The sequence below is a fragment of the Triturus cristatus genome, chromosome 4_1 (assembly GCF_964204655.1).
Source record: "Triturus cristatus chromosome 4_1, aTriCri1.1, whole genome shotgun sequence".
NCBI classification, from domain to species: domain Eukaryota; kingdom Metazoa; phylum Chordata; class Amphibia; order Caudata; family Salamandridae; genus Triturus; species Triturus cristatus.
This window is the reverse complement of record NC_140585.1, coordinates 324,849,021-324,875,015: the sequence shown is the minus strand read 5'-3', so window position 1 is coordinate 324,875,015 and position 25,995 is coordinate 324,849,021. Positions and strand designations below refer to the sequence as shown.

Here is a 25,995-nt window from a genome sequence, read left to right as displayed (position 1 = left end):
TGCCCCAGATTACATTTGAGATCATGCTACATATATAATTTGTAACTGCTTATATCTGAGATTAGTCCATGATGATACTTTTAAGGAATTTATAGCAATACAAAATACAGTCTCATTAATGTGTAAATGTGTAAATGCGTAAAAGTTCCATGATCATATAATTAAATGGTTGGATATGCAAGGAGATAGAGAGAAAAAACTATGAAAGTCTTAAATCTAAAACACAGAGTTATCTTTAAATTGTCTTGTACATAATCTACAATCAAAAAGGTGCAAACCATACCAAGAAAGGGTGCTAAGCTATGAATAGGACTTTCATATACTCAAGATTTACCATATGATTCAGACCAACATATTTACAAGAAAACAGTGCGAGCTGGACTACTGCAATGGCAGATTTGTGAAGAATAGCGAATAAAGCCTTGTGAAACTAATTATGTCAGTATATAAATCTCACAAGGGGCAACCTTCTTACCTATGTACACAAAAAAAAGAGAAATCTTGATGTACGTACACAGAACATTACTGCTGTTCTACTAAATTAGGAAAGACGTATACCTTGGGGAAAAAAATAAACATATTTTGTCAGGACATTGACATACATGTTGGATATCATGTGACATATACCATTTCGATTTCACACAGAATTTGTACGTTTTCTTTTATTTTTCTCGTGTACAACTTTGGTTATTCTTTTCTTAGGCTTGCAAGAGGTCTAGGGTAGCAATAAATGTATTGACTACAGTTTGTGGAAAGAAATGCATAAAATATAAAATACAATACAAAACAGTAGTGTTTAGACAGTTATGAATGAAATAATGTACAAACTTCACCTGATATATTCTCATTGTGCTTGTGTAAAGAGTAACAGTTGCAAAACCTGGAGCTTGTAATAAGGGAACATTGAGGAAGTTTTGAAAATCTAGGCACATATTTATGAGGCCTTTGCGTTATCCTGTTGTCCTTGTGTCAAACAAGGCGACGCAAGGACAATGCAAAAGCTTCAGTAATGTTTACAAAGCTGCGCAAGGTCTGATTTGTGTTGGCTTGCATGACTTTGTGGAGAAATGTAACGCAAGGCAGCTCCTTGGGCTGCATTACATTCCACTTCAACTTGGAAGGTGCTCCTTGGGTGGACCATGGGCGTTCCCAAGCATTGACCAATGGATTTTGTTGCATCTCTAGATTTACAAAGGCTTGTAGACCTGTGAATGCTTCAAAATGCTATGCCTTCCCAAATGACATGTAAAGAGGAGGAATATCTTTACTTCATCTAGTTATTTCCTCATTCCATGTGTGGTTCATTCTGCAGCACACACAAAAAGAGGAAAACGTCTCAAAGGATGTTTTTTTTTCTGCAATAGGGTGATCCTTCCTGCACAAAAACAGTGTACTGGTTGGCACTAGGCTGCACACAGTGCGTCAGCACAAGGAGAGAGCAGAAATAGGGAGCATTTCTGCTCTTTCCTTTTCATGCAATGCAGTGCAGCAACTTTGCTTGCTGCCATGTCTTGTCAGAAAGGTTTTTTTCATGAAGCCAGCACAATATTCAAAGTTTCTGCGCTGTGCTCTGTGAAAGACAGCGAGAGAGCAGGACCCGCTCACCCCCATGTACTAAGATATGGCATCTTAGGGACCACAGACCAATACATCTGCCCAAGCACCTGAATACCCTCTTGGGTGATCAGTGGGCTATACAAATCAATACAACATAACCGTGATGGTGTATCCCTCTACTCTGGTGCACTTTCCTGCTGCCTAGCCTCATACACACATATTTGCATAATAGTGCAAATGTTGGTGTAATATGTTGAAAATAGGTTTTGTACTGAAGCAGGCACGGCTAGCACAGGTAAGAGCGGTGAGGCGGGGCGGGAAGTTGACAGATGACGGGATAGCGTCGTCAATGCGGTGAGTGCAAGGTAAGTGGTTTTATTGATTTAATTTTACCTATCCCGTTGTCTGTACAATTCATTTGGGTATAGCCTTACTTAGTTTTTCCTCTGATGTCCAGTATTTGGGAAGTAATGCACACAAAGAAGCACCCTATTAAATCTTACTAGGGAGAACATTACTTACACTGCTCCCAAAATCATTACCCATCATTTACGATCAAGGTTAGCTCGAGGGTGATAAGGAGTGACAGAATTGCACTAATAATAAGAAAAATAAATATAAACATGGTATAAAAACTGTCTATCTTCCATCATGTCTTAAGATTCTGATTCATAAACTGCCTCTGAAGGTCGCTGTAATGGGTCTCAGAAGATTTCTTGGTTGGGCAGTTTCTGAGGTAGTTCCTCGTCTGGACTGGTGAGCTGGTGCAACCTCTGTAAAGCAGAGAAAAAACATTGTTTTTTATTTAAAGGAACATTTTATCCTACTATGAGCTGCCCTGTCTAGTATGCTGAGTTGCAGTTGTTACATGGCCCACTGGTCCAGTCAAACCAGCTAACATATGACTTGAATTTGTTGTATGTTTGCACAAAATAGCAAAAATGTGCAATTGTAGCTTAATTTCTGGTAAAGCCAAAGGTGTAATCTGGGCTTGAGTCTTTGGAGAAAATATCTAAGCTCCAACTGTCTTTTATCAATTTAACAAACCCTACACAAACATGATTTAATTGTTTCCCTTTGCCCTAGGTTGTATGTGAAGATTCCTTTCCTCTCCTCTCCCCTCATTTCCTCCCCCACCCTAACTTACCCTCCCTAGCCATTATCACCTCTCCACTTCAATTTACATGTAGAAATGTCATAAGGTGTCGGAGTAGCAATAACTTCCTACTGCTACAAGCGGTAGGAGTATGCAATATCAATGCCAATACAATACATTGAAAAAGAGATTCATTTTAAAAGTAAGTCATCTCCTTCCTTATCAAAACCTGTGTTTTACAAAACCTACTGCCATATATGTCTTCCACTGGAAGACATTAGTGTTATTTTATGGCAAGTCACGGAGGCCAATATTATGCATACCTCTTTATTGCCACTCAACACAGCAGCAACTTAAAACATTACTTTAGAACTAGGAAGGCGAATAACATTCTAATTCACTATAAATTCTTGAACCAGGCAGCTATCTTCCTTCTTTGTTGCTGTTCACCTATGAGATAAGTTCACAGAATTTTCAGTTTGAGTGATGTCTATACATATAAAAATGTCTGTGTAAAGAGTACATGATTGGAAAATGTTTAGCTGAGGTTGTTAAGGGTATATCATCATTATTTCATGTTTTTATATTAGGTGATTGTTTGAAGTTGTTTTTGCAACAGAAATATTGTACTACGTTTAGAGTTTAAATAAGCAGCATATTTTTCAAAGTTTATATCTAATTCTGCCTAAGTGACCCCATTTGGTTAGTAGCTTTATTATCGGGTGGTGATAATTTGACTAGTTGTGTGGATATGACTTTATCGAGCCGAGTACATCGTTTGTAGGCCTGGATGGCAAGTGCGGTTACGCGCTGTTTAATTTATTTTGTAAATCACACCCACGAGGTCTGTGGGGCGCGTGTACAGAGTAATAGTAGCTTTGTGTGGCGAGGAGCATCATACCTTGGGTTCAAATTCCTCGCCATGCGTTCTCTTTTGTTTCCCTCCCCATGCACTGGGTCATGGTCACCTTCCTGGTGCAGCGCTTAACCGCTGAGAAGCTTTGAAGTTGACTCCTCTGGTGCACTGTAGATGCAATGAAACATGTTCTGCCATTTTGGATTAGACGATGAAGGAGGCACAGTATGTACAGCGTGATGGCCATATTTTAAGTACATTAAATAGATCGTTAGTTTCTGTCAGTCAGTTACAACATTTTTACCAGTGAAGGAAAGAGGCAGTGCATGCTGTAATTGCTGTTTTTTTCAATGGGGAAGTGAATTTTGGTGTTTTTTTGTTGAGATTTGAGGTATATTTGGTAAGAATAATTTTCAAATATTTAATTGTTTATTCATCATGGAGGCTGACTTGTCGGTTGAGCAGAATTTGGAGGATAAAGTTCAGGAATGCGTAAATAAGGCTGTTTCTTCTTTGGCTAACCAGTTAGGTAACAAACTGGATGATTGTATGGAAAAACTGGAGAAAAAGATAAATAAAAATGAGGAAGAACAGTTTTGGTCAGTGTAGAAAGTGGCAGGAAGATCTTGTGAATATAAAGAAGGACATAAGGTATCTGAAAAGAGAAAAAATGGACGGGGACAGAGAGAGAATAAAAATATTAGGTCAGGACAGTATGATCCGCAGGAGAAGAAAAAGCAGGCAGCGGGAAAGGCTATATGGTCCATTAAAAAGAGTCACAGGCTGAATACTGCAAACACATGGGGCATTGGATACCTTAATTTATTAAGGAGAATTTGGATATTGCCAGGATAGAAGTGGTCTGGGATGCACTCAAGGCCGCAATTAGGGGAGAAACAATTAGCTTTTCGCTAGCTCTTAATAGGGGAAAATGCCAATTATTGGAGCATTTACAATCGCAATTAGCAGCTGCAGAAGAAAACTTGATTATCACATATAGAGATGGTGAGGATCCTTCAGAAGCACTGGCGAAAATATTTTCAGCCAAATCATTAGTTATGGAAGTAATCACCAAAAGGGCAGCAGATAGATTGGAAAGTTGGAGAAAAGAAGCGTATGAGTGTAGTGAACAAGTCGGATACCATCTTGCGATCAGGGCCAGACACCTTCTTACGCACTTTGGAGTATAATCAGAGGATTAGACCGATAATCAGCCAAGGCTGGGAAACAAAAGTATTGGCATATGCCGATGACATAGCGCTTGTAACATCCAACCCGATAGAATCTATGGCAAAGGTAGAGCGAGAGGCGACGAGATTCGGCCTTTTGGCTGGATATTCCCTAAATCGAGCCAAAACCCAGATTCTTTGCAAAAACGTCAGCATGGGTGACGACATGAGACAGGTAGGAAACGCCACTTATTTAGGGGTAGACATTACCGCTAATATCGAAAAGCTAGTCAAAGCAAATATTGACCCCATGATCGGTAAAATAAAACCAGAACTGAGGCGACTATATAATCTGCATCTTTCAATAATTGGAAGATGTAATATAATCAAAATGCTTTTTTTCCCTAAGATCTTATATCTTATAAGAGCTATTCCATTAGAATTTAATCCCAAATGTATAAAAAAGATCGAATATACGTTTTCCCGGTTCATTTGGTCTTATGGCAAAAACCTAGAAGAGCTTACAGGTTTCTTTCTTTACCAAAGGATAGGGGTGGTTTGGCCCTTCCAAACATTAAACTTTACTATTGGGCAACTACTCTTTTAAACAATCACACCCTTTTCTCCGACAAGCCACTGGAGGATTCACCTAGCCATATCCCCACACCTATAGAATTAATAATGGGTAATCAGGCCTGGGGATGGGCCTGGAGATTCTTGAATGACTCTCACTACAAAAAAGTACGTTATAAGACGCTGGCTGTGGGATATAAAACCCTGAAGGCAGTCCGGAAGATGCTAGGATTGGGCCGTCTGAATTATTATACCCCGATCAGTAATAACTTTAACCTGCCCGGAATCTTTAAAGACCCCACAATCAGGAGATGGATAGACAAAGGCCTATCCAAGCTTGGAGATTTTTAATCTCTCACTGATGGATGTATGACGTTACAACGCACACTATTACAACGCATGCACTTACAACACATTTTTTACAACGCATAATCCATTACAACGCATGACATTACAACGCATGACACTACAACGCATTTTAAAAAAATACCTTTACAACGCACTACCATTACAACGCATACTACCTTTACAACGCATACCATTACAACGCATAATATTAAATTACATTTAAGGTAAGTATTAGATAGTATAGGGGTAAAAATTACTATTCTAACTCCAGGGGGTGCAACAGTAGGGTAAGTGTTGGATAGTGTAGGGGTAAAAATTACTATTCTAACTCCAGGGGGTGCAACAGTAGGGTAAGTGTTGGATAGTGTAGGGGTAAAAATTACTATTCTAACTCCAGGGGGTGCAACAGTAGGGTAAGTGTTGGATAGTGTAGGGGTAAAAATTACTATTCTAACTCCAGGGGGTGCAACAGTAGGGAAAGTGTTGGATAGTATAGGGGTAAAAATTACTATTCTAACTCCAGGGGGTGCATCAGTAGGGTAAGTGTTGGATAGTATAGGGGTAAAAATTACTATTCTAACTCCAGGGGGTGCATCAGTAGGGAAAGTGTTGGATAGTATAGGGGTAAAAATTACTATTCTAACTCCAGGGGGTGCATCAGTAGGGTAAGTGTTGGATAGTATAGGGGTAAAAATTACTATTCTAACTCCAGGGGGTGCATCAGTAGGGTAAGTGTTGGATAGTATAGGGGTAAAAATTACTATTCTAACTCCAGGGGGTGCATCAGTAGGGTAAGTGTTGGATAGTATAGGGGTAAAAATTACTAGTCTAACTCCAGGGGGTGCATCAGTAGGGTAAGTGTTGGATAGTATAGGGGTAAAAATTACTATTCTAACTCCAGGGGGTGCATCAGTAGGGTAAGTGTTGGATAGTATAGGGGTAAAAATTACTATTCTAACTCCAGGGGGTGCATCAGTAGGGTAAGTGTTGGATAGTATAGGGGTAAAAATTACTATTCTAACTCCAGGGGGTGCATCAGTAGGGTAAGTGTTGGATAGTATAGTGTAATATTATGCGTTGTAATGGTATGCGTTGTAATGGTAGTATGCGTTGTAATGGAATGCGTTGTAATGGTAGTTTTTAAAAATGCGTTGTAGTGTCATGCGTTGTAATATCATGCGTTGTAATGGATTATGCGTTGTAAAAAATGCGTTGTAATTGTAGTGCGTTGTAAAAGTTACGTTGTAAAGGTGGTTCCCCCTCACTGATATAATCACTTTTGAAAATCTTAATACACAATATGGACTAGATTGGAAAGATTTTTTTAAGTATTTACAAATACGTGATTTTCTAAACAAGAAGGGTGGAGGCCCAATAGGATTCTTAAATAACTCCATTATAGATAAACTAAGACAGAATAATCAATCAATTGGAATGGTATATAATTCACTTAATTCCCTGATGGCGGCTGATATGGGACATCGGGCCAGCAAATGGAAAGCAGAAATTGATATTTCAGAGGATTTATTTCAATATTCCACTGAATTAGCACAGAAGCTTTTAATACCAGCACGACTTCAGGTGCAGTATTATAAAACTTGTTTTTTGCTTTATTATACGCCAAAAAGGATCGTTAAATGGGGAACTGGGAAGGGGACCTTATGCCCTCGGTGTTCGCTGCCCCAGGCGGATTTAGATCATATGCTGGCGTCCTGTACTGCACTAAATACCTAAAAAACCGACATCACAATTCTTTTTTAAAGAGGTCCTAAGAAGGGATATAAACCTTTCATCAGCCCTGATTTGTCTAGGGGTACATCAGGAGACCCAAGGGATGCCCGGAGAACAACTAATTTTTATAAGTATGGCAATATATCGCCTTACCCTAACATCAGCCTGGTTAGATTCATCCCCGCCAGTGTACTGTCAGTGGTTAACACGTCTAATCGCGAACTACAACTTTGAAAAAGCATTATATGGGAAAAGGGGGACTCGATCCCGCTCAAAAGGGTTAAAAACCACTGACCAAATGGCTCGTGTGATAAAAGCAGTGGAACACGACATTTCAGGTACACCCCAGAACATTTAAGATCTACCAACACAATATCATATTTGGATAGATGGTCAACCCAAGGGAGGGGGCAGGGAATATCAAAATGTGCATGAGACTATATTATAGAAATGTTACAGATTTGATTTAACACCTTTGTTCCTTCTTTTTTATTTTTCACTATAAGTTCATTGGCTTTAATGACATGCAATGTTGTGAGTATAGAATCTGTAACCATATAATTTATTCTTTTTTTTTTAAACATGCAAACTTTAAGGTCATTGTATAACATTGAGATGATGCACCAATAAAAATATTTAAAAAAAAAAAAAAGTCACAGGCAGTTGCATTTGATGAGTCATCAAGTGGTCACGTAGTGATTTCTTGTTCATGATTCAGATGATGAAGTGAAAAGAAAAAAAAATAAGAAAGAGTTGGTTTGTAAAGAGCAGAATCTAGTAGTGAAAGACCCGCTTGGAGAATGTATGTTTGATCCTCACACAAATCAACATCCTTTGTCCCCACAATGGCAATAGGTAACTGCTGATCACATGGCAGATATGTACGGGCTTTTAATTCCATCCAAAAGGTTCGTGAAGATATGAACAAGGTTTTTGGAAGGGCTGGGAGAATGCAGGGTCGATTTCCCAGCCTAGGATTTGGAATCAGGCTGGCTTCATTTTTGCGTGGGAATAGATCCTATGGATACCAGTATCCAAATTTCTACCTTCAGAGACAGAGGGGAAGATTTAGGAGAGAAAGAAGATTAAGAGGATATCAAGGTATGTTCAGAAAAATAACCTTTACGTACCCCAATAAAGCTGGGTGGCAGACTCGTCCTTTTTTTAGGAGATGGAAAGAGATAACAGCAGATCCATTCGTTCTGAACAGTGTGGAGGGTTATCATATAGATTTTGTGGGGATAACAGAGCAGGTAAGGTGGCCAAGAGCATTAAGGTTTACAAAAGCAAACGGAGATGGTAAGTCTGGAAGTGGAAGAGCTCTTCAGAAAAGGAGCTAGAGAGGTAGAAAGCAATAATTAAGTTGGATTTGTGAGTCATTTGTTTTTAGTAGAGAAAAATACAAGAGGATGAGACCAGTAAGAAATGTAAGGGAATTAAACAACTGGGTGCTGTTCAATCACATCAAGATGGAAGGCATTTAGTAGTAGTAAAGTAAGAACTCCTAACTTTACTGCTACTAAATGCCTTTTGTTAATACCGAAAGTTGTAAAGTTAGGATTTTGTCTCAGTTTAGCAGTAGTAAAGTTAGGAGTCCTAACTTTACTACTAAGTGCCTTCTGTCAACACCAAAAGTAGTAAGTTAAGGATTTTATCTCAGATTAGTTCTGTTTATCGGCCCCCATGGTTTTATTTAAGACACCCAGGCTGATATTATCCCTCCCAGTGGATAGTGCCCACCCATTAATTTTTGATTATTAGAAGTAAAGCTGAGGAATAAGGAGCCTCGGATCTAGTTATATCATTTGGAATAAGGAAAACAATAAGGAACTGTTCAGGTTGTTCACAGCAAAAAAGAAGGAAGATAGCTGCCTGGTTCAGGAATATGTAGTGGATTGGAATGTAGTTAGCGTTCTAAGGTAGTGTTTTAAATTGCTGCTGTTTTTAGTGGCAATAAAGAGGTGTGCATAATATCAGCCACCATACCTTTAATAAAATCATGACTTTCTACCCACCCTTGCAGTGGAAAATGTGAAATAACCATGTTGAAATCAGGTTATTAACGGCTATGACGTGACAGTGGAAAACTAACACTGGTTCCTACTGTTGTGGCATTTCATTTTCCATCCCATGTCTCTTCAGACACACGCTCACAAAGGAAAGGAAGTCAAACCGAGCTGCAGCTCTTACAGAGTCCAGTTTAGTGTTGCACCATCTCGCCTCTAATTTAAGAGTGTAGACCTTAGGTTTGGGCAGGGAGGAGGCAGACGGTCACAGATGGTGGTAGGGGTGTGCATCAAGAGTCCAATGAGTTTTTTTCAACATGAATTTGCACGGGATAGTAATATACAGAGTGTTGTGTTGGGATTAGCAGCAGGGGCACCAGGTTGTTTTTATTTTAATTTTGGCGGGTTTAGATTAAATCTAAATGTTGGTAGGCGTGGCTGGCAGGGGACGAGGTATTTTTATCTTTCAAAGAGAGGATGCCATCTTATGCATGGCTACCTCCCTTTCTCCACTGCTCCTCCATAGATGTTGAAAACAAGGATAGATTATTTGAGGGGCCATACATAAGTTAATTATAAAGATAGATAAAATGTGAATGCCAGGGATGTTTTACGTCTCAGGATTCACAAGTGATACCATAGAATAGTCAAGATTCACTCTCTTTGTCTATTTGATGTCACTCAAACCTCCTAGGTAAACAGCACACTCTTCACGGATATATAATTCTATGTGTCTCCTTTTGTTTCCGCTAACACCTCTATAAACCTTCATTATTCTAGGACTAGCCCATCCAGATCAAGTAACCAAGCTTTCATCAGCTTACCCAGTACCATTCTGGCCCTCTAGCCATAAACCTTACAATTATTGATGTGTTATTTGTGCTGCAGATAACTGCACAGTTATTCTGTCCTTTTCTTTAAATCAATTTTAATTTGTATTTCTACCTTATTGTTTTCCATCTCCACATATTGATCTACCCTCCATCTCTGACTCAAAATCTTACAAAACATTCATGCTTGATGCAGCCTCTTCATGCTCCATAAATGTTGGGAGGTAAGTTATTGGCAGTGGCAGGTAGGCACCTAACACCAGCAATAAGGCTACATACATAGTACTAAGTCCTAAATAAGGTCTCTATAAATTAGTCCCCTACTCAACGCTTGGTAGCTGACACTGAGCAAAAAGGCCTAACTTAGCAGGCAGGCATGTCAAGTATTTAAAAACACCAATACAGTAAATACGTAAGACATAACACACAATAAAAATCCCACACCAATTTATAAAAATTGGAAATATTTTATCTGTAAAATAACACTAAAAGCATGAATGTCCAAAGTAGGTAATCAGAGATATTCCTTTTTAAAGAATACACACTTTCTAGTGCTTAAAAACCAATAGCGCCACTTCTGGACATGTGGTCATGCTTGTCCGGGAAAAAGTCAAAGTTTAAGGCCAAGTGCAATAGAGATAAACTTTGTCAAAGGTGGACAGACCCAATGTAGTGTGGTACGGTCAAAATGAAGCAATGTTTGGGAACCCACAAAGTGGGTTAAAAGGCCCCTCACACACCAACCTAGTTGGTGTCATGCTTCATCGTTGGAGCCCCAACCGGGTGGCCGAATGCCCCCCGGTTGTGCTGCAACGCCTGACTACAGCGGAGCTGGTGTGGTGCAAGAATGTGATGTGGTGATGATTAAAAACATATATCTCTGAGAATCCTTGCCATTAGAAGATTTATTATTGGCGGCTCAGGATATAGACTAAAAAGATATGTGATGCAACTAATGAAGAAATAATTATCTGCTAGTTGGCTGTGTTGTGGGTCTACATGTTTCAGCTCACGTATAAAAATAATAAGGAGCCACGTGGTGAAAAAATATTAAAAAGGTTATTTACCTACACACTCGCTAAGGTGTGTGGACACAGTGTCAACACAATTGCGGACACTGCGGCGCAAACCTGTGGGAGAAAACAAGACAGCACAAAAGACACATAAGAGAATTACATTGGTGCCCTGGATTGCAGGCAACATTCAAATAGATTTTAAGTGCTGTGATTAATCAAACCTGTCTTCAGAGAACGTACCGTTGGTGACACACACACTATTGAGGTGTATCATGCTGCTAAGCGAAAAGGCGGAGGCAAGACCATTAGAAATGCTAGGTAGGACGCAAAGCGCTATGTGAACTAGGGGTGCCAAGTGGTAAATAATACGGCAATACTACAATGAGCAAATGGTAAACTATACACGAAAAGCGCCAGGTGATTATACCGGCAATGGTCGTGAGACCTCTACATGAGGTGTGTATATAGTGAGAGGCCCACTGTGCGCTAGTGGGAAGAGGCTAAATGGAGCCCGTAAGCGCTAGAGGTATGGGGTGGGCACAGTCTCAAGGAGAGGAACACAATGCGCAAAACAGCGAGGGGAAGGGAAAAAGGATAATTACACTATGGCTGAGTGAAAGCGCTATGCAGGAAGCGGGAGGGGGGCGCTCCTTACAACAATTCTGTGGACAAAAGAAATAACAAGATTAAAAAGCGAGGTAGGCAGGGAAGTAATGGTATCCAGGGTGAGCGAGTGAGAGACACCTTACTTGGTTGTGAAGCTACCATCGCCTGGCACCTACTGTGGCCTCCCGAAGTCCCGGATGCTGAGGGACCCAAGGGAAACGGAGAACAAATAGGGAGGTACTCCATTGTGTACGTGCGTGAGTGCTGGTAAACTCGGGCGGGGCCGAGTGGACCACGCATGCGTGTAGGGGTATTGCGTGGCTAGCGCGCATGCGCAGCAGATACCCAGGGATTAGGAGCGAAAGCGCCTGCTCAGGGGAGCGATGGGAGTCCTACGCGCATGCGTAGGGGAAGAAAGCCTTGGTGGGTGTTTTGCTGAACCCATGACTGCGCGGAGGCTGGAGATAATTCGAACACATGGTAGGACGGGCAGTTAAACACAAAACATATGCCCACTAGGTAGTATAAGCCTGATCTTAAGAAAGACAGGAAAATTCATAATAATGAACGAGGCTGGTGTTGTGGGAGAGCCACAGGGGTGTACATAAACATCTGAGGCCAGCTGAGTAGTAGAAGCAAGGGCCTGTAAGAAGGTGGAAATACCAGATGGCAAGATAAGCCGGAACTGGAATGGGAGATGAGCGGAGAGGGAAAGATGGGGTGTACCTATGTTGTGGGTAAAGGCCATGGATAGGCGTAACCCTGTGGTTCCAGGTCAGAATGTTTAGGCCTATTAAGAAGATACTGTCAGGACTTTCTCAAGCAGTTCCAGGGGATATTATCGTTCAAACCAATGATGTGGCTCGAAAGGCGATATATCCATCTTTGTTCCTGTTCCAGGAGGCGGGTCTGAATGTTGGGAAGGTTGTGGTCTAGGGCTTCGAGTATGACCCATCTCATATCGTTGGTCGTGTGGCCGTTTTCCAAGAAATGATTGGTCATTTTTGTGGTATTTTTCTTGCAGGGTATAGTGCTGCAATGCTCACAGATTCGGGTTTTGACTTTGCGGGTGGTCATACCAATGTAGGTCAGATTGCACGGACATATGATCCGGTATACAACATTCTCTGTGTTGCAATTGGTATGTTTGCGTAACTCCCATGTCCTTCCAGGTTCCAGGTTCAGGTATTTGGTTGTCTCTGTGATATGGCATACGCTGCAGTTACCGCAAGGGTAGTGCCCTTTGATGTTGGGGAGGCCCCAGGCGTTGAGCACCGTGTTGGAAGGTCTGGCGGGGACCCTCGGTCTAGTAGATACTATGGTGTCCTTGATGGATCTAGCTCTTTTAGTTGAGAGAAGGGGAGGTTCCCATTTCAGGTGGCCTGTGTTGAGAATCTTCCAGTTCTTTTTAATGATCTGGGAAACTTTGTTGGTCACCGTGTTGTAAGTGGTAACACACTTGAGTGGAGGGGGGGTGGGTTCTTTGGGGTAGGTTGTCAGTAGACCTTCTCGGTTTTGATTTCTGGCCCTCTTACTTGCGGTCTTAGTTATGTGTTTCGGGTAGCCGCGTTGGTGCAGTTTATGGCAAAGGTCTTGGGCTTGTGTTTTATAGTCTCTGGGGTCACTGCAGTTTCTGCGAAGTCGCAGAAATTGACCATACGGGAGGTTTTCACGGAGGGCTCGGGGGTGAAAACTGGAAAAGTGAAGGAGGGAGTTACGGGCAGTGGGTTTGAAATGTGTTTTACTCATGAGTCCTCCTGAAACTGCATGGATGTCAAGATCTAGAAAGGTGGTCTGGTGTCTGTCAGAACTATGTGTGAAACGTAGGTTTGGGTCACGCGTGTTTAGCCAGTCACAAAAGGTGGTGAGTGATTCGCTCGATCCTTCCCAGATGAGGAGGATATCATCAATATAGCGCTTGTAGAACTTGATTTGTGGGATACGTGGCTGGTTGTTACTGAGCAGATGTTTGGTCTCGAAGTTGAAGACATACAGGCCCGCTATGCAATAGAGCCCTGCTCAGATACCCAACACGGTAGGCCTTGGTCAAAATTTTATCTTTGGACTTAGCTTTTTATAGCTTTTATAGCTTTTTCTGCAGAGGGACCTCGCTGCTCTCCACCAGACCGGATTCGGTTAAGGTTTGCCGGCTTGGCTTGAAGGTGGTCGGCCTGGCTCTCGCGATCGTGTCGGTCATCTTATGGTGCTTTTTTCAGAAAGTTTCCCAAACCTCTGAAGGTCCTTCCAGACGGTCCCCTGGTGGGTTCCAAGTGCCCAAAACACAGATCCAAAGGGCTGGAATCTCCTAGATGGTCCTTGGCAGACCTGGATTTCACTTTCCACAATGCACTTGGTCAAGCCCCTAAAAATTCCAGTGGATGCACTCCAAAAGGAGGACTATGGCTAGAGAAGGGTGGATTAAGCATCTGTTAACCTGTAGCTGCAGGAATTGTACGCCTTACTCCTTTTTAAAGCCAGTCCTCAGAGATGTAGTCCTAGGTAGTGCAGTTGGTGCAGTCTTCACCAGGTGGGCTCATGTGTGCAGATCAGAATTCCAGCAGGACAATCTCCTTCTTCTTTTAGGTTCAGGCAGTAGAACTGAGAGGCTATGCACCTCTTAGATATTTATCCAGGGTTCTCTGGCGACAAGCAGATGAGCATTGTTAGACCTGGCACATTGGCATGAGTCTCCCTTCCATTTTTCGCTGTTGCCGCATGTGTTTTTGCTGGTGTTAGGTGCTCAGGGCACTGTGCCACTGCTGTCCAGTGCCACAGTGCAAGTGCTCCCTATTGTAAATTAATGTATGAATTTGTGATTCCATGATTGGTTGGTTTGGTTTACCTGTCAGACCCTAGTACAGTGCACCAGGAGTGCCCAGGGCTTGTAAATCCAAATACTGCTGGTGGGCTTGCAGCACTGGTTGTGCCACCCACAGAAGCAGCCTGTAAAAGTGTGTCTAAGGTCTGCCATTGCAGAGCCTGGGTGCAGTCTGGTACTGTCATGCTGACTGGGCAAGTGCACCCACTTGCCAGTGCCTAAACCTTCCCTTTTCTTCATATCAGACACCCCTATGGTAGGCCCAAGGGCAGGGTGCATTGTAAGGATGAGGTAGAACATGCCCTGGTGTGTGTAGCATGTTCTAATAGTGAATTACAGCCATTTTTCACTATTGCAAGGCTACCTGTTCTCCATAGGCCAGAATGGGCAGTTTGGGTATTACATTTTATAATCCTAACTGACTCAGGGAACATGGTAGAAATTCGAATTTAGTATGCCTGAACTCAGAATGGTATACTACATCTTTTAGTGAAGTTTGAAAATGCTACTTTTAGAAAGTAGGCATTTTCTTGTCTAACCATTCAAACCTGCCTCTGCTAGGCTGTGTATTCCCTGTCTGGAGTTTGAGTGACAGGGCTGGGGAATTCCAGGAGACAGGGTGAGGTGTCCCAGTGGTGAATAGAGAGATCTGCATTTAGATGGGTGGGAGGAATTGCACCTAGGACCTGAATAGGGCTGTGCCTTCCCTCCACAATGCTGGCTCCACCTCCTATGGTACGTCTGATGTCTCTACCCTGCACTCTGAAAGGAAAGAAGGAGTCAGGTAAACAAAGTGCTCCAGGACTGACCAGTACCGGTTTGAGCAAGGCAAAGGCTCCTCTGCCCCCAGAGGACAAAGGATTTGGGGGTTTAATTATTGGGACCCTGATCCCAAGAATGTAGATCACTTTGGGAAACAAGAAGAAACTCTGCTGAGGAGAGGAACCAAGAAGAAACTGAGGAGAGACTATCCCTGAAACTGGGGGATTGGCCTGCAGGGGTTGCCTACTGCCAAAGAGAAGAGAAAGGAACTTTGTGTGCACTTTTGCTCAACTTGTGAAGGATCTCCAAGGGCTTGGAAAACAGCTTGCCTCCTGCTGAAGTCTCAGGAACAACAGACTTCGCCTCCCAGCTCCCCAGAGTTCTTTGGAAGTGCCTGCTGCTGTTGTTGGGCCTTCTGAGGGACTACGTGTCGCAAAGAGCTGGAAGCGTGACTCAAGAAGGAGAAGCGTGCCGCCGTCGGAGCTGTTGTCGCATCACGTAAAGTGTGTCACCGCTGCAGCTGTCGCATCGAGCGGAAGTGTCTCGCATCATCCAGGAAGTGTCTCGCAACGCCGAAGAAGCGTGTCGCCATCGCAGCCATCGCAGCTGACACATTGCACCGCATCAAGAGAAGAGTCTCGCATCGAGGAAGAAGCGTGTCGCCATCGCAACCATCGTAGTTGTCGCATTGCACTGCATCAAGAAAAGCACCTCGCATCCACAGAGAAGCGTGCCGCCGTCGGAGCTGTTGTCGTCGCATCACGTAAAGGGGTGTCGCCACTGCAGCATCGCATTGAGTGGAAGCGTCTCGCAACGTCGGAGAAGAGTGTCGCTAGCAAGGCCGCTGTCGTCGCATCGCGTAAAGTGTGTCGCCGCTGCAGCTGACGCATCGAATCGAGTCTTCTCGCAACATCAGATAAGCGTGCCGCATCTGGAAGATCTTCACGCTTTTATTTCTTTGCACCAAAATCTTCAACGCATCAACATTGTTGCAACACTTTTGTTGCCCTACGTGTCACATCTAAAAAAGGTACATTGACTTAATGTGTCGCATTTAAGAACTAAAGAGAACTAAGCAAACTGCTACCATCTAAAGTAACAGTATTGGGTATTTTTGTCGTTTAATGGTCTTGTGGTAAATCTATATAAATAATACTTATTTTTTATATAAAACATGTGTGGTGTCCATCTGTAGTGTTGTCACTTGGTTACTGTATGTGTTCACAAATGCTTTACACACTGCCTCTGAGATAAGCCTGTCTGCTCGTGCCAAGCTACCAAGGGGGTGAGCAGGGGTTATTTTAGGAGTGTACCCCCTTACCCTGACTAGAGACGAGGGTCCCTATTTGTCACAAGTGCATGCCTGTGCCAACTAGAGACCCTCAAGTCTAACACGCACCCCTGCCCAGTGAGATGCAGGGCAACACCCCAAAGCATGACAACTTCCTCCAAAGTGTGGCATAGTCATGTACCAGAAAGCACAATTCTCTCCAAATCCATCATGAGGAGAAAGAGCTAACTAAACCAATGGTATGGCATATTTCCCTAAGGTCCCCAACACATATGTTAATTTCTTCCTTAAGCCTCCCATTTGGCAGGGAGAGGAGATATCCCTGGCTCTCAGGCTTGCTTGACCTGTTCTTCCTTTGAAGTTGATGCTTTATGGCCGAAAACCCTGATCTGGCATTCCTGTGCCCCACAGAGCTCTATCAATCTGCTAGGCCACTTATCACCTATTCAAGGCAGCTTGGCTAATCACCTCAGGGCTGACCAATCTTGGAAGAGTGCTAAAGGCTGGATGTTGGCTTACAGAAAAGAAAGTCTCAGAACTTATTTTCTGTAAGTTATGATAAATTCAACACTGCCAAGTTGCTGGATTAGTCAATACCATTCTGCTCAGTCTTTAAATGATAATTTCAAAATGTCCTAGCAATAGTTATGCATCCATAACATATTGCCATGTTAGTCTATGAGGCCAACTATCTTCAGTGAGGGAAATAAAATGTGCAACATCTTCCTCAAAGGGGTTATAAAACCTCTTTTATAAAGCTCCTGCTCATAAATACAGGATGCTCTGTCCCTGAAATGCCCAAGGGATACCTGGGAGGTTGACTTTGTAGTGACTTTCCTAATCTGGGGAAAAACAAAATGAGCAGCTTTCACTCACCAGGGTTTATAAAACATTTTTTATAGGGAGCCTTCTTATAGTCGCTTGACCCCCAGCCCCAGAACGCCTATGGGAGACCTTGGGACTACCCACAATGTAAAAATAAGGTAGGTTATCACTTTTAAAGTGCCCATACCTCCAAAGTCAAGTTTGAAGTGAATTTTACTTTTAAAAGCTGTGCTGCTTCACAGAGCTACTTTTAAAATGACCTCAGGCTCTCAGCAGTGCACACATGCAAGTGTAATAAAGGCTGCTGACCTCTAAACTGCCATGCCCTATTATATACTAGGGACTTATAAGCAGTTTTTATCACCTTGCCCTATCATCTACTAGTGACTTATAGGGTAGATCATGCCAATCATAAGTGTACCTTAACACAAGTGTTTGAGTTGAACATAGCACTGGCCCTGGCTAGCAGAGCCCAGGACATAGTCAGAGCCAGCGATCACCAGTCAGTACAAAATAAATGGGCTTGAACAAGCAAAAAGGGTGACTTTCGAACAATAGTTAACAATAATCTTGTATACGTACATTGCATGGAGTCAGCTTCTTCCTCTTTCACCAGCGACAGCAACCCACACAAACACAGATCCAGCTTCAACCTACCGCACGTTACTAGCCCTCAGCAACAAATGCTAAGTTTCCTGTGGAAAACACAACTCTCTTATGCATAGGACTACACTGTCTGTCATTGGCTGCTGCACTGGAATCAAGGTTTTAATCCTGACCCATGTTTTCTGGAATCTGCATGGCTATCACACATGCAGATTCAAATTTCCAATGAATATTCTAGGGGGGTGTATTAGAACATGGTGTCCAAAAGTTACTTTGTGGAAATTATTCTATTTCTAAGATCAGATGCCTAAAATGCACTAATTGAGAAAGTTTTTAACAGATAAAATGCTTAGCAGTTGTTCTACATTCTTGTGTTGATCCATGGTACATTCAACCAGAGAGATTTGGTCTATTTGTAGGTCAATGCTGAATGAAGAATGAATTGCCTAACAGGAATCAGAACTCACCTCAGTTAAAGAGCCTTTGATAGAGTAGAATTTATAGATGCTCCAGAGCGGGATACAGATTGCCGATGAGATTGTCAACATCCAGCTTACAGCATTGGCCCACCATGGGTATACATACGTTTTGTCGTATGTCAGGGGTGTGTATTTAATCACAGAGAACAGGAAGGTTGCCTGTGGAGGAGATTAGAAAGGTATGAAGAGCATGATTAGAAGTGAATGCATAGATCTGATCTGAACAGTATGCATCAGGGAATAACCAAAGAAAAAAGAGGATTACGATTAGGTCTTATTTGGGTCACCTACAACACAACACTTGTGGTGGACTGAACTTGCTGTTCCCGCAGGGGATAACGCTTTTCCTCTACACATCTTATTCATGGCCTTACTCTTTATACTCTACCCTCAGGTCTTTCATCTCCATATTAAATGATCTCAGCGACTCTATTGGCTTCAAGCATGCATGTTTCTGTGTAGAAGATATTGGTAGGGAATCAATGGCATTTTCAGTGATTCCCCTTAAGTTGTGTCACTCATCTTTGTGATTCACACTATATGAGTTACATAAATTAATACAATAAATGAAATCATATGAGAAGTTTTTTAGTGTCTCAATGTCTCTCTCTCTCTCTCTCTCTCTCTCTCTCTCTCTATTGAATGGCTGGACTTACCACTTGGTTAGGCATATCTTCAGGTTGGCTAGCAGATGTTAGGCCCTTTCTGTGGTAAACCCCAATTCCATCCAACATCCAATGAAGAATACCCTAAATGTGAGCACTTAGCTCTGACACCTCTCAACCAAATTATTAGACAATACTTGAATGTGAGGAAACAAAGTTCTGTTGTAATTTTCCAATGTGGCTATGCAGCCATATTTATACTCCTCTTGGATCATGAAGGTATCATACTGCAAAAATATTCACTTTATTTTCTCCATCCACTTGCCCTTACCCTGAAGTTCTTGCTAAACCAAACTTTTACTTTGTTTCTGAGAATTTGTACCGCCTGATTTTCCCACCTTTTCACTCTCCCACTTGTTTCCCCTGGGAAGAGATTATTGATAAACAATGACATGTCAGCTCCCTTACAGTGGACCTTTTGTCATTAATCAAGTGACAGAATATTTAATTTCCACCATGCCTAGACCAACTTAGTCAGTGGGTAGAAGGGCCTAGTAATGTGATACAGGCTCAACTCAATATTATCAAAAATTGCCAGGTGTAGTGTTTCACATAAACATGTGTCACATCAATGGCCACCTCTCTAGCTGACAAAGCTAGAAAAAAGAAGCAAAGTTCTTCGACGAACGAAAATGGAACTGACAGAATCTCCAGGATGTTATGCTTTTGGCAAGCAATTATTTGCAATCCTTTTATGCCAGCCTTTGCTAATCCCTGGAGATGTTATTGTACTTCTAGTGATCTCCAGACACAAGGGTCCTGATTACAATTACAAACCTTTAGTAAATTGGAATTAGCATACGGATTGGAATGCTGAGGTGTATGCCCATTATCTCCCCAGCTATTTTATTCTGATAGATTGTGGCGGGGCAAGCCTGCCAAAATGTTTCGTGGGGGGGATTTCCTCACACACTGATCGAATTATACCCACCCCCTAAGATGTGCGCTTTAGAACTGGGGGTGGGCGTAACTCACATAATTCCGTGTAGTGTAATCTTGCAGAATTACATATCTGAATTCTGTGAGATTGCACTTCGATTACCAAAGAAGAGTAATTCTGCGTTTAGCACTATTTCTTAGCACAAAAATACTCCCTGGTGTCCAAAATGGATGCGAGGATGCATTTTGTGCTAAATGAAACTGACCACAAATAGCAATCAGCCAGTCATGCTTGCTACATGTGCTCTTGAGGTCGGATATTCCCCATCTTACTTCCAGGATTTAAAGCTATTTTCTTAGCCCAAAATGCACCCTTTCATCAAAAATGATGCATTTTGCACTGAAATAGTGCTAAATGCAACAGAACACGAATAGCGAGCGTGAGCTGCTACTCACTAAATGTATTCTTGGGGCAGGATTTTTCCCCAACTTAATGCCAGCATTTAGTGCCATTTTTGTGTCTCAGTGCAAAATGCACCCTTACATTAAAAATGGACACAGAAATGCATTTTGCACTATAAAAGTGATAAATGTTAGGGAACTCGAATAGCGAGTGCAAGAAGCCTCTTGCGCTCAATAAATATGCTCTTGTTGCAGGATTTCCCCCCCCACAAATTACACTTGATTAGAAAGGAGGAATAATAGTGTTATTATTGGTAATTCTACATCAAAGAGTAACACAGAATTGCAGAAATTACTTGGATTACTCCAGCGTAGTTGAAATTCCACCCAGGCCTAGTTGGAGTGCTAGGCGTCTGATGTGACTGCAGGCTGACATACAGAAGCAGTCGGCATGGCAGGCTAAACAGCTTGCTCACCCTGTGCTTCTCAACTCTTCTGCTTCTCCACACCTCTATGGCAACCATAGGTGGGTTCCTGCCGGCAGGCCGTCTCATCTGCCCGGCAACTGAGGGTGTTGCCACAACCACACTGTACTGAAAGAAAGTGTACCCCCTATATGATAATTCTCGATGTAATTCTTAACGTGATATGCCTATCAATCATATCCATGATTGTCAATTAAGACTTCACGTTCTTTCAATTTATACTATTCTTTGAACACTTGGGGGTCTATTAGGATGGCGGGCAGACTCCTGTCCGCCCGCCACCCTAGCGGTGGGGAACCGGTCGCCAGTGGTGCGGTGGTCCCGCTCCGTCAATTAGGATGCCACCGCCACCGTGGCGGTGGCATCCCGCATTCACAGCATTGTGGTGGGCCGTGCTCACAGCACCGCTCGCCACAATGTTGTGAAGGGACGTGGTGCATTAGCATGCACAACGTGACAGGCACCATGCGGTGCCTGCCACCTTGTCCATGCCAATGCTGGGGGGTACTATAGGTACCCCCAAGTGCAGCCCCCCACACCCCAACCCCATGGGAGCCCACAATGGGCCCCCGTAGCATTTACTGCCATGGACAGGCATGAGAAATGCCCGATAATAATATGGATGGCGGTGTCTTGCAGACACCGCCACCATATTGAGTCCCTTTTCCGTCTGCCGCGGTGCCCCCAGCCATACTAATATGGTGGTGGGTGAACCAGGGACATCTGGCAGGTGGATCTCCACCACCTGGCCGGCGGTGAGACCCGGCAGTGGAGATTTGCCTGCCATCCTAATAGACCCCTTGGTTTCCACCCATCCTTTTTTTCATCTCGATCTATACACCATCATTTTACATGAGTTAAAAAAACATGGCATAAGCAGAAAGGAAGATGATTTTTCTCTGATTAGAGTGATTTTACTTCAAAACAACACCTGGAGAATCTTAGGTTTTGTGCAGTAAACATATATAACACAAATAGAAATTATTCATTACATACGTATCACATTAAACATAATAGAGACACAACATATATGATACAACTTGATGACATTACATTTATGAAACACATACGATCACAATTTCATAAGAAAGTGTCCCGAATTTTGAACTATTCAAGGTTATATGTTTCTTTTAGCTGGGACATAGTCTAGCCCTCAGAAGAAAGGGGTTAAAAACATAGCCAATGGCCCTTTTGTGGTTGAATGTTCCTCGGGAGGTCATAGAGGCGTTATTTCTCTATTCGCCTTCATGTATGTATTACTTTTTTCTGTATTTATAAATGGTGGTATCCTGACCACTGCAAAGTAGTATGCCGAGATGTTCCGACCTTCTTGTGGGTCCTGTGTGTTTTAGGTTAAGTTCTTCCTCTGGGCAGGATACAAGGGTAGAGGGGACACGTTTGAAAGAGTGTCACACTGGAGGGCTTCACCTATATAAGGTTTGGACTGGATTAGGTTCTGGGTCTTTTCCACGAACGCTCATGGTATTCTTTAACTGATCATTTTCTGGAAATTACTTGTGTAGGCTGGGAGGTTGAATCTTGTACAGAGACTGTTTCCTTGTCAGTAAAGTGGTCTTCTGTAAGCGCAGACCCGAATATGATCCCGGTGCATCCACCCACTGGCACCACCAACCTGTGGCGCACTCCCAGCTGATGTACCTGTCAGTCATCCGTCCATTGGATCCATGGCACCCTGACTGGACCATCGCATATTACCTGTGAGGGGCTACTGAGTGGAGCAGGGGGTGGTGCAGTTGTAGCGTGTGGTAGAGGATTCTGCAAACCTGCAGGCTGAGCAAGAAGGCCTGGGCACCAGCATGTTTCACCTTGGAGGGTAAGATGAAGAGTGATAACAGGAACATCTTCAATCGAACATGGGGGAAAAAACAGCAATGGCCCAAGAGAAATAGCAAAAGAAAAGGGGAAATCAGTGAAACCAGCAAGTAAGAGATGCATATAAAGTGTGACACATAATGGGGTCGAGTCAGAGAAGGCCTGGTGAAATGCCCCAAGAGCATAACTATATGCATTACCTTGCTCAGTCCACTGGACTGTCAGGAGCACGATGTACACATTTTTCACAGATAAGAATCCCCACCTTTAATACTGATGGGCTAGCCTCAACTCTTGCAGGGAAGAACCATAGTTGAAGGATAAAATAAAGATCCAGGGTGTTCAAGGTGAGGATATGAAGATTGACCAGCATTACTTAATATTATGTTTATGTTTAAATATGTACTAAAAATGCAATGTATCCAAAAAGAAAAAAGTATTGTTTCTCTGTATGACAATTATATATATATATATATATCTCAAACAATGTTAATAAAAATAAAGGCATATCATTTCTTTGCTTGCCTTTTTGAATTAAAATAAAGACATAAATAAAATATAAATATTGTTTTGTATTTAATTCCTATATTATTATTTTTTCTGTAGTTACACTAAAGGGCCCGATTCCGATCTCGCTGGGAAAGCCCTACGGCCGACTCGCACTCATAGAGCTTTCTGAGCGACTCAGGCTCCTGGGCTCCCTGCGACAGAGTACAATGCGTTGCAGTGCTGACGGACTCGGGTCGCTCGCAGCTCCATTGGAGTCTATGGGAGCCTGGTGTACGTTGCGTACATAGGCTCCCATAGACAAAAAACGCACGTTTCGGACAAGTGCACTCCATGTCGCGGGGATGCCTCGGTCCCGCCAGCACCGTGCATGCATGTGTAGGGCCCCCCAGTGATCGAGTCGTAGGGCACCGGGTGAAGGGGGGCCTGCTACAGACCCCTGAAGTCCTCTTCCCAGAGCTTTTTTGAGTCGAAGCGTCCGACTCGATTCGGCTGCTCGACGCGCGCATCGTACTTGGTCGTACGGGAATCCACCCCATTGTGCTGGGCACATCGGCCATGGCGAAATTATCTGGAGGAGCTCTGTGACGCATACGAGTCGCTCGGAGCACGAGGTGATTTTCGCAAAGTACTCACTCGCTCGTACAGCTGTACTAGATGCCTGGAAATCATGCGTATGTCTCTGACTCGCTCTTAACGGATGCCGTCAGGAGTGCTTCCGAGCGGAATCGGAATCGGGCCCAAAATGTTTATCTTAAAATAATTGTCAGACATAAATTTATTTTTTAATACACATATAAAAAATACTATTACCACTTAAACATACATTTTTATCATTACTCTTACTCCAAATTAAATAACTCATTTTTTAGTATTCCCACCGTACACTATACTAACTCAGGGAAACTGCTGGACACTAAACATATATAATTTACTATTCCCACTCTAAACTAGATAAAGTCAGGGAAGGTGCTGGACACTAAACATATATAATTTACTATTCCCACACCAAACTATATTAAGTCAGGGAAGGTGCTGGACACTAAACATATATAATTTACTATTCCCACTCCAAACTATATTAACTCATGGAAGGTGTTGGACACTAAACATATCTAATTTACTATTCCCACTCCAAACTATATTAACTCATGGAAGGTGCTGGACACTAAACATATATAATTTATTGTTCCCACTCCAAACTGTATTAACTCAGGGAAGGTCCTTTACATTAAACATATATCATTTACTAATCCCACCCCAAACTATATTAACTGAAGGAAAATGCAAAACAATATACTCATAAAATGTTATATTTAAAAATAAAATCATAAACACATATAAAATAATACACATCATACATATACATTAATCTATTCCCAATTATAAAAGTATATCAAAATAAAAATGAGACTTTTTAAATTATTTTAATAATTTTTCTTGTATTTATAAATAAAATTATAAAACATTTATAATAAAATAAAAACAAATTATAATATAATTATTATTATATAAAAATATTCAACATAAAAAAATATATGTTCACTTTTATAACATTATTTTCAAAATAAAACATATTCAAAATTTACAATTTATTAATTATTTTATTGAATTTCATATTTTATTAATATAATTACAAAACATTTTATGAAAAACTAAATTCCTTCTCAAAACAAAACAATTCTACATAAAATATTAATTAATTTATTTAAGATTATTCATTTTCGCTACTATAATACCATATTAAAACAAAAATCATAATATTCTTTTTTCACATTTTTGCTTTTTAATATTTGTTTTAAATTTAAACATTACTCCTTAAATTATCTGCAAATTTCACACATTTACACAAATAATTAAAAAAGAATTATATTAGTAATTTTTTTAATTTAAAATTGTTATTCTTACAAACTACCCCCCTCAATACCTATAACCCAAATTCCCCCTCCTAAAATCCAAATTTAAATTTATTTATTATAAAATATAAATGTATTTATACATTTTCATAATATTTTTTTAAACACTACCCACCATTATCCCCTATCCATCATCAAAAAGAACATGGAACTAGACACATAACCTGTTAATCATGAACACATCATAGCTGGATTCAGAATAAGATGTTCATGTTAACATGATTATTCCTGTGCTTGGACAAGACAGGCACAGAGTGCAGTAACAACAGTTTTCGAATTTCTATTTGCAATTTGGCCATGCAAATTAACAACAATCGAGGCCAACAGGAGGAGTACTGTAAGTAGGAAGTATGACAGGCCCAAAGCAGACACTGCCATTCCAACTAACCAAAGTAGGCTGCACAGTCTGCGATCAAGTCAGATGACTAATCATAAAAGTGTTAGTCATGTAGTACATTTGAGCAAATGTAAAATCATTGTACAAGTGAGCCCTTGGAGGTATCACCACAGCTACACAACCAGATTAGATAATGTACACGTCATTGTGAATTTGTTGAACAATGCCAAACGTTTGACATGCATGCAAGGAAAGAGGGCATATGTTGCATGCAGCTTTGTGTACAAGTATTAACCATCTCTGCACATTTCTGTGCCATGAACCAATAGGACAACAAAGATGCTACATGTGAACCACACATTTGTCTGCACTGATTTTGAAACAGTGGCAGTGTGAACACAT

At 41.7% G+C, this 25,995-nt stretch overlaps 1 protein-coding gene across 6 annotated transcripts in view; it reads right to left on the bottom strand.

The window, feature by feature from the left end:
• Positions 1-644: 644 nt before the first annotated feature.
• LOC146854878 (sodium- and chloride-dependent GABA transporter 2-like) overlaps positions 645-25,995 on the bottom strand; it is a 1,159,405-nt gene continuing 1,134,054 nt past the window's right edge. For all 6 annotated transcript variants that reach the window (XM_085652286.1, XM_085652283.1, XM_085652284.1 and 3 more), the window contains 2 exons: positions 18,558-18,728; positions 645-2,330 (listed from right to left, as the gene is read on the bottom strand). In XM_085652286.1, the coding sequence (XP_085508412.1) occupies positions 2,262-2,330; positions 18,558-18,728 (240 nt within the window). In that variant the 3' untranslated portion in view covers positions 645-2,261. The remainder of the gene's footprint in view (positions 2,331-18,557; positions 18,729-25,995) is intronic.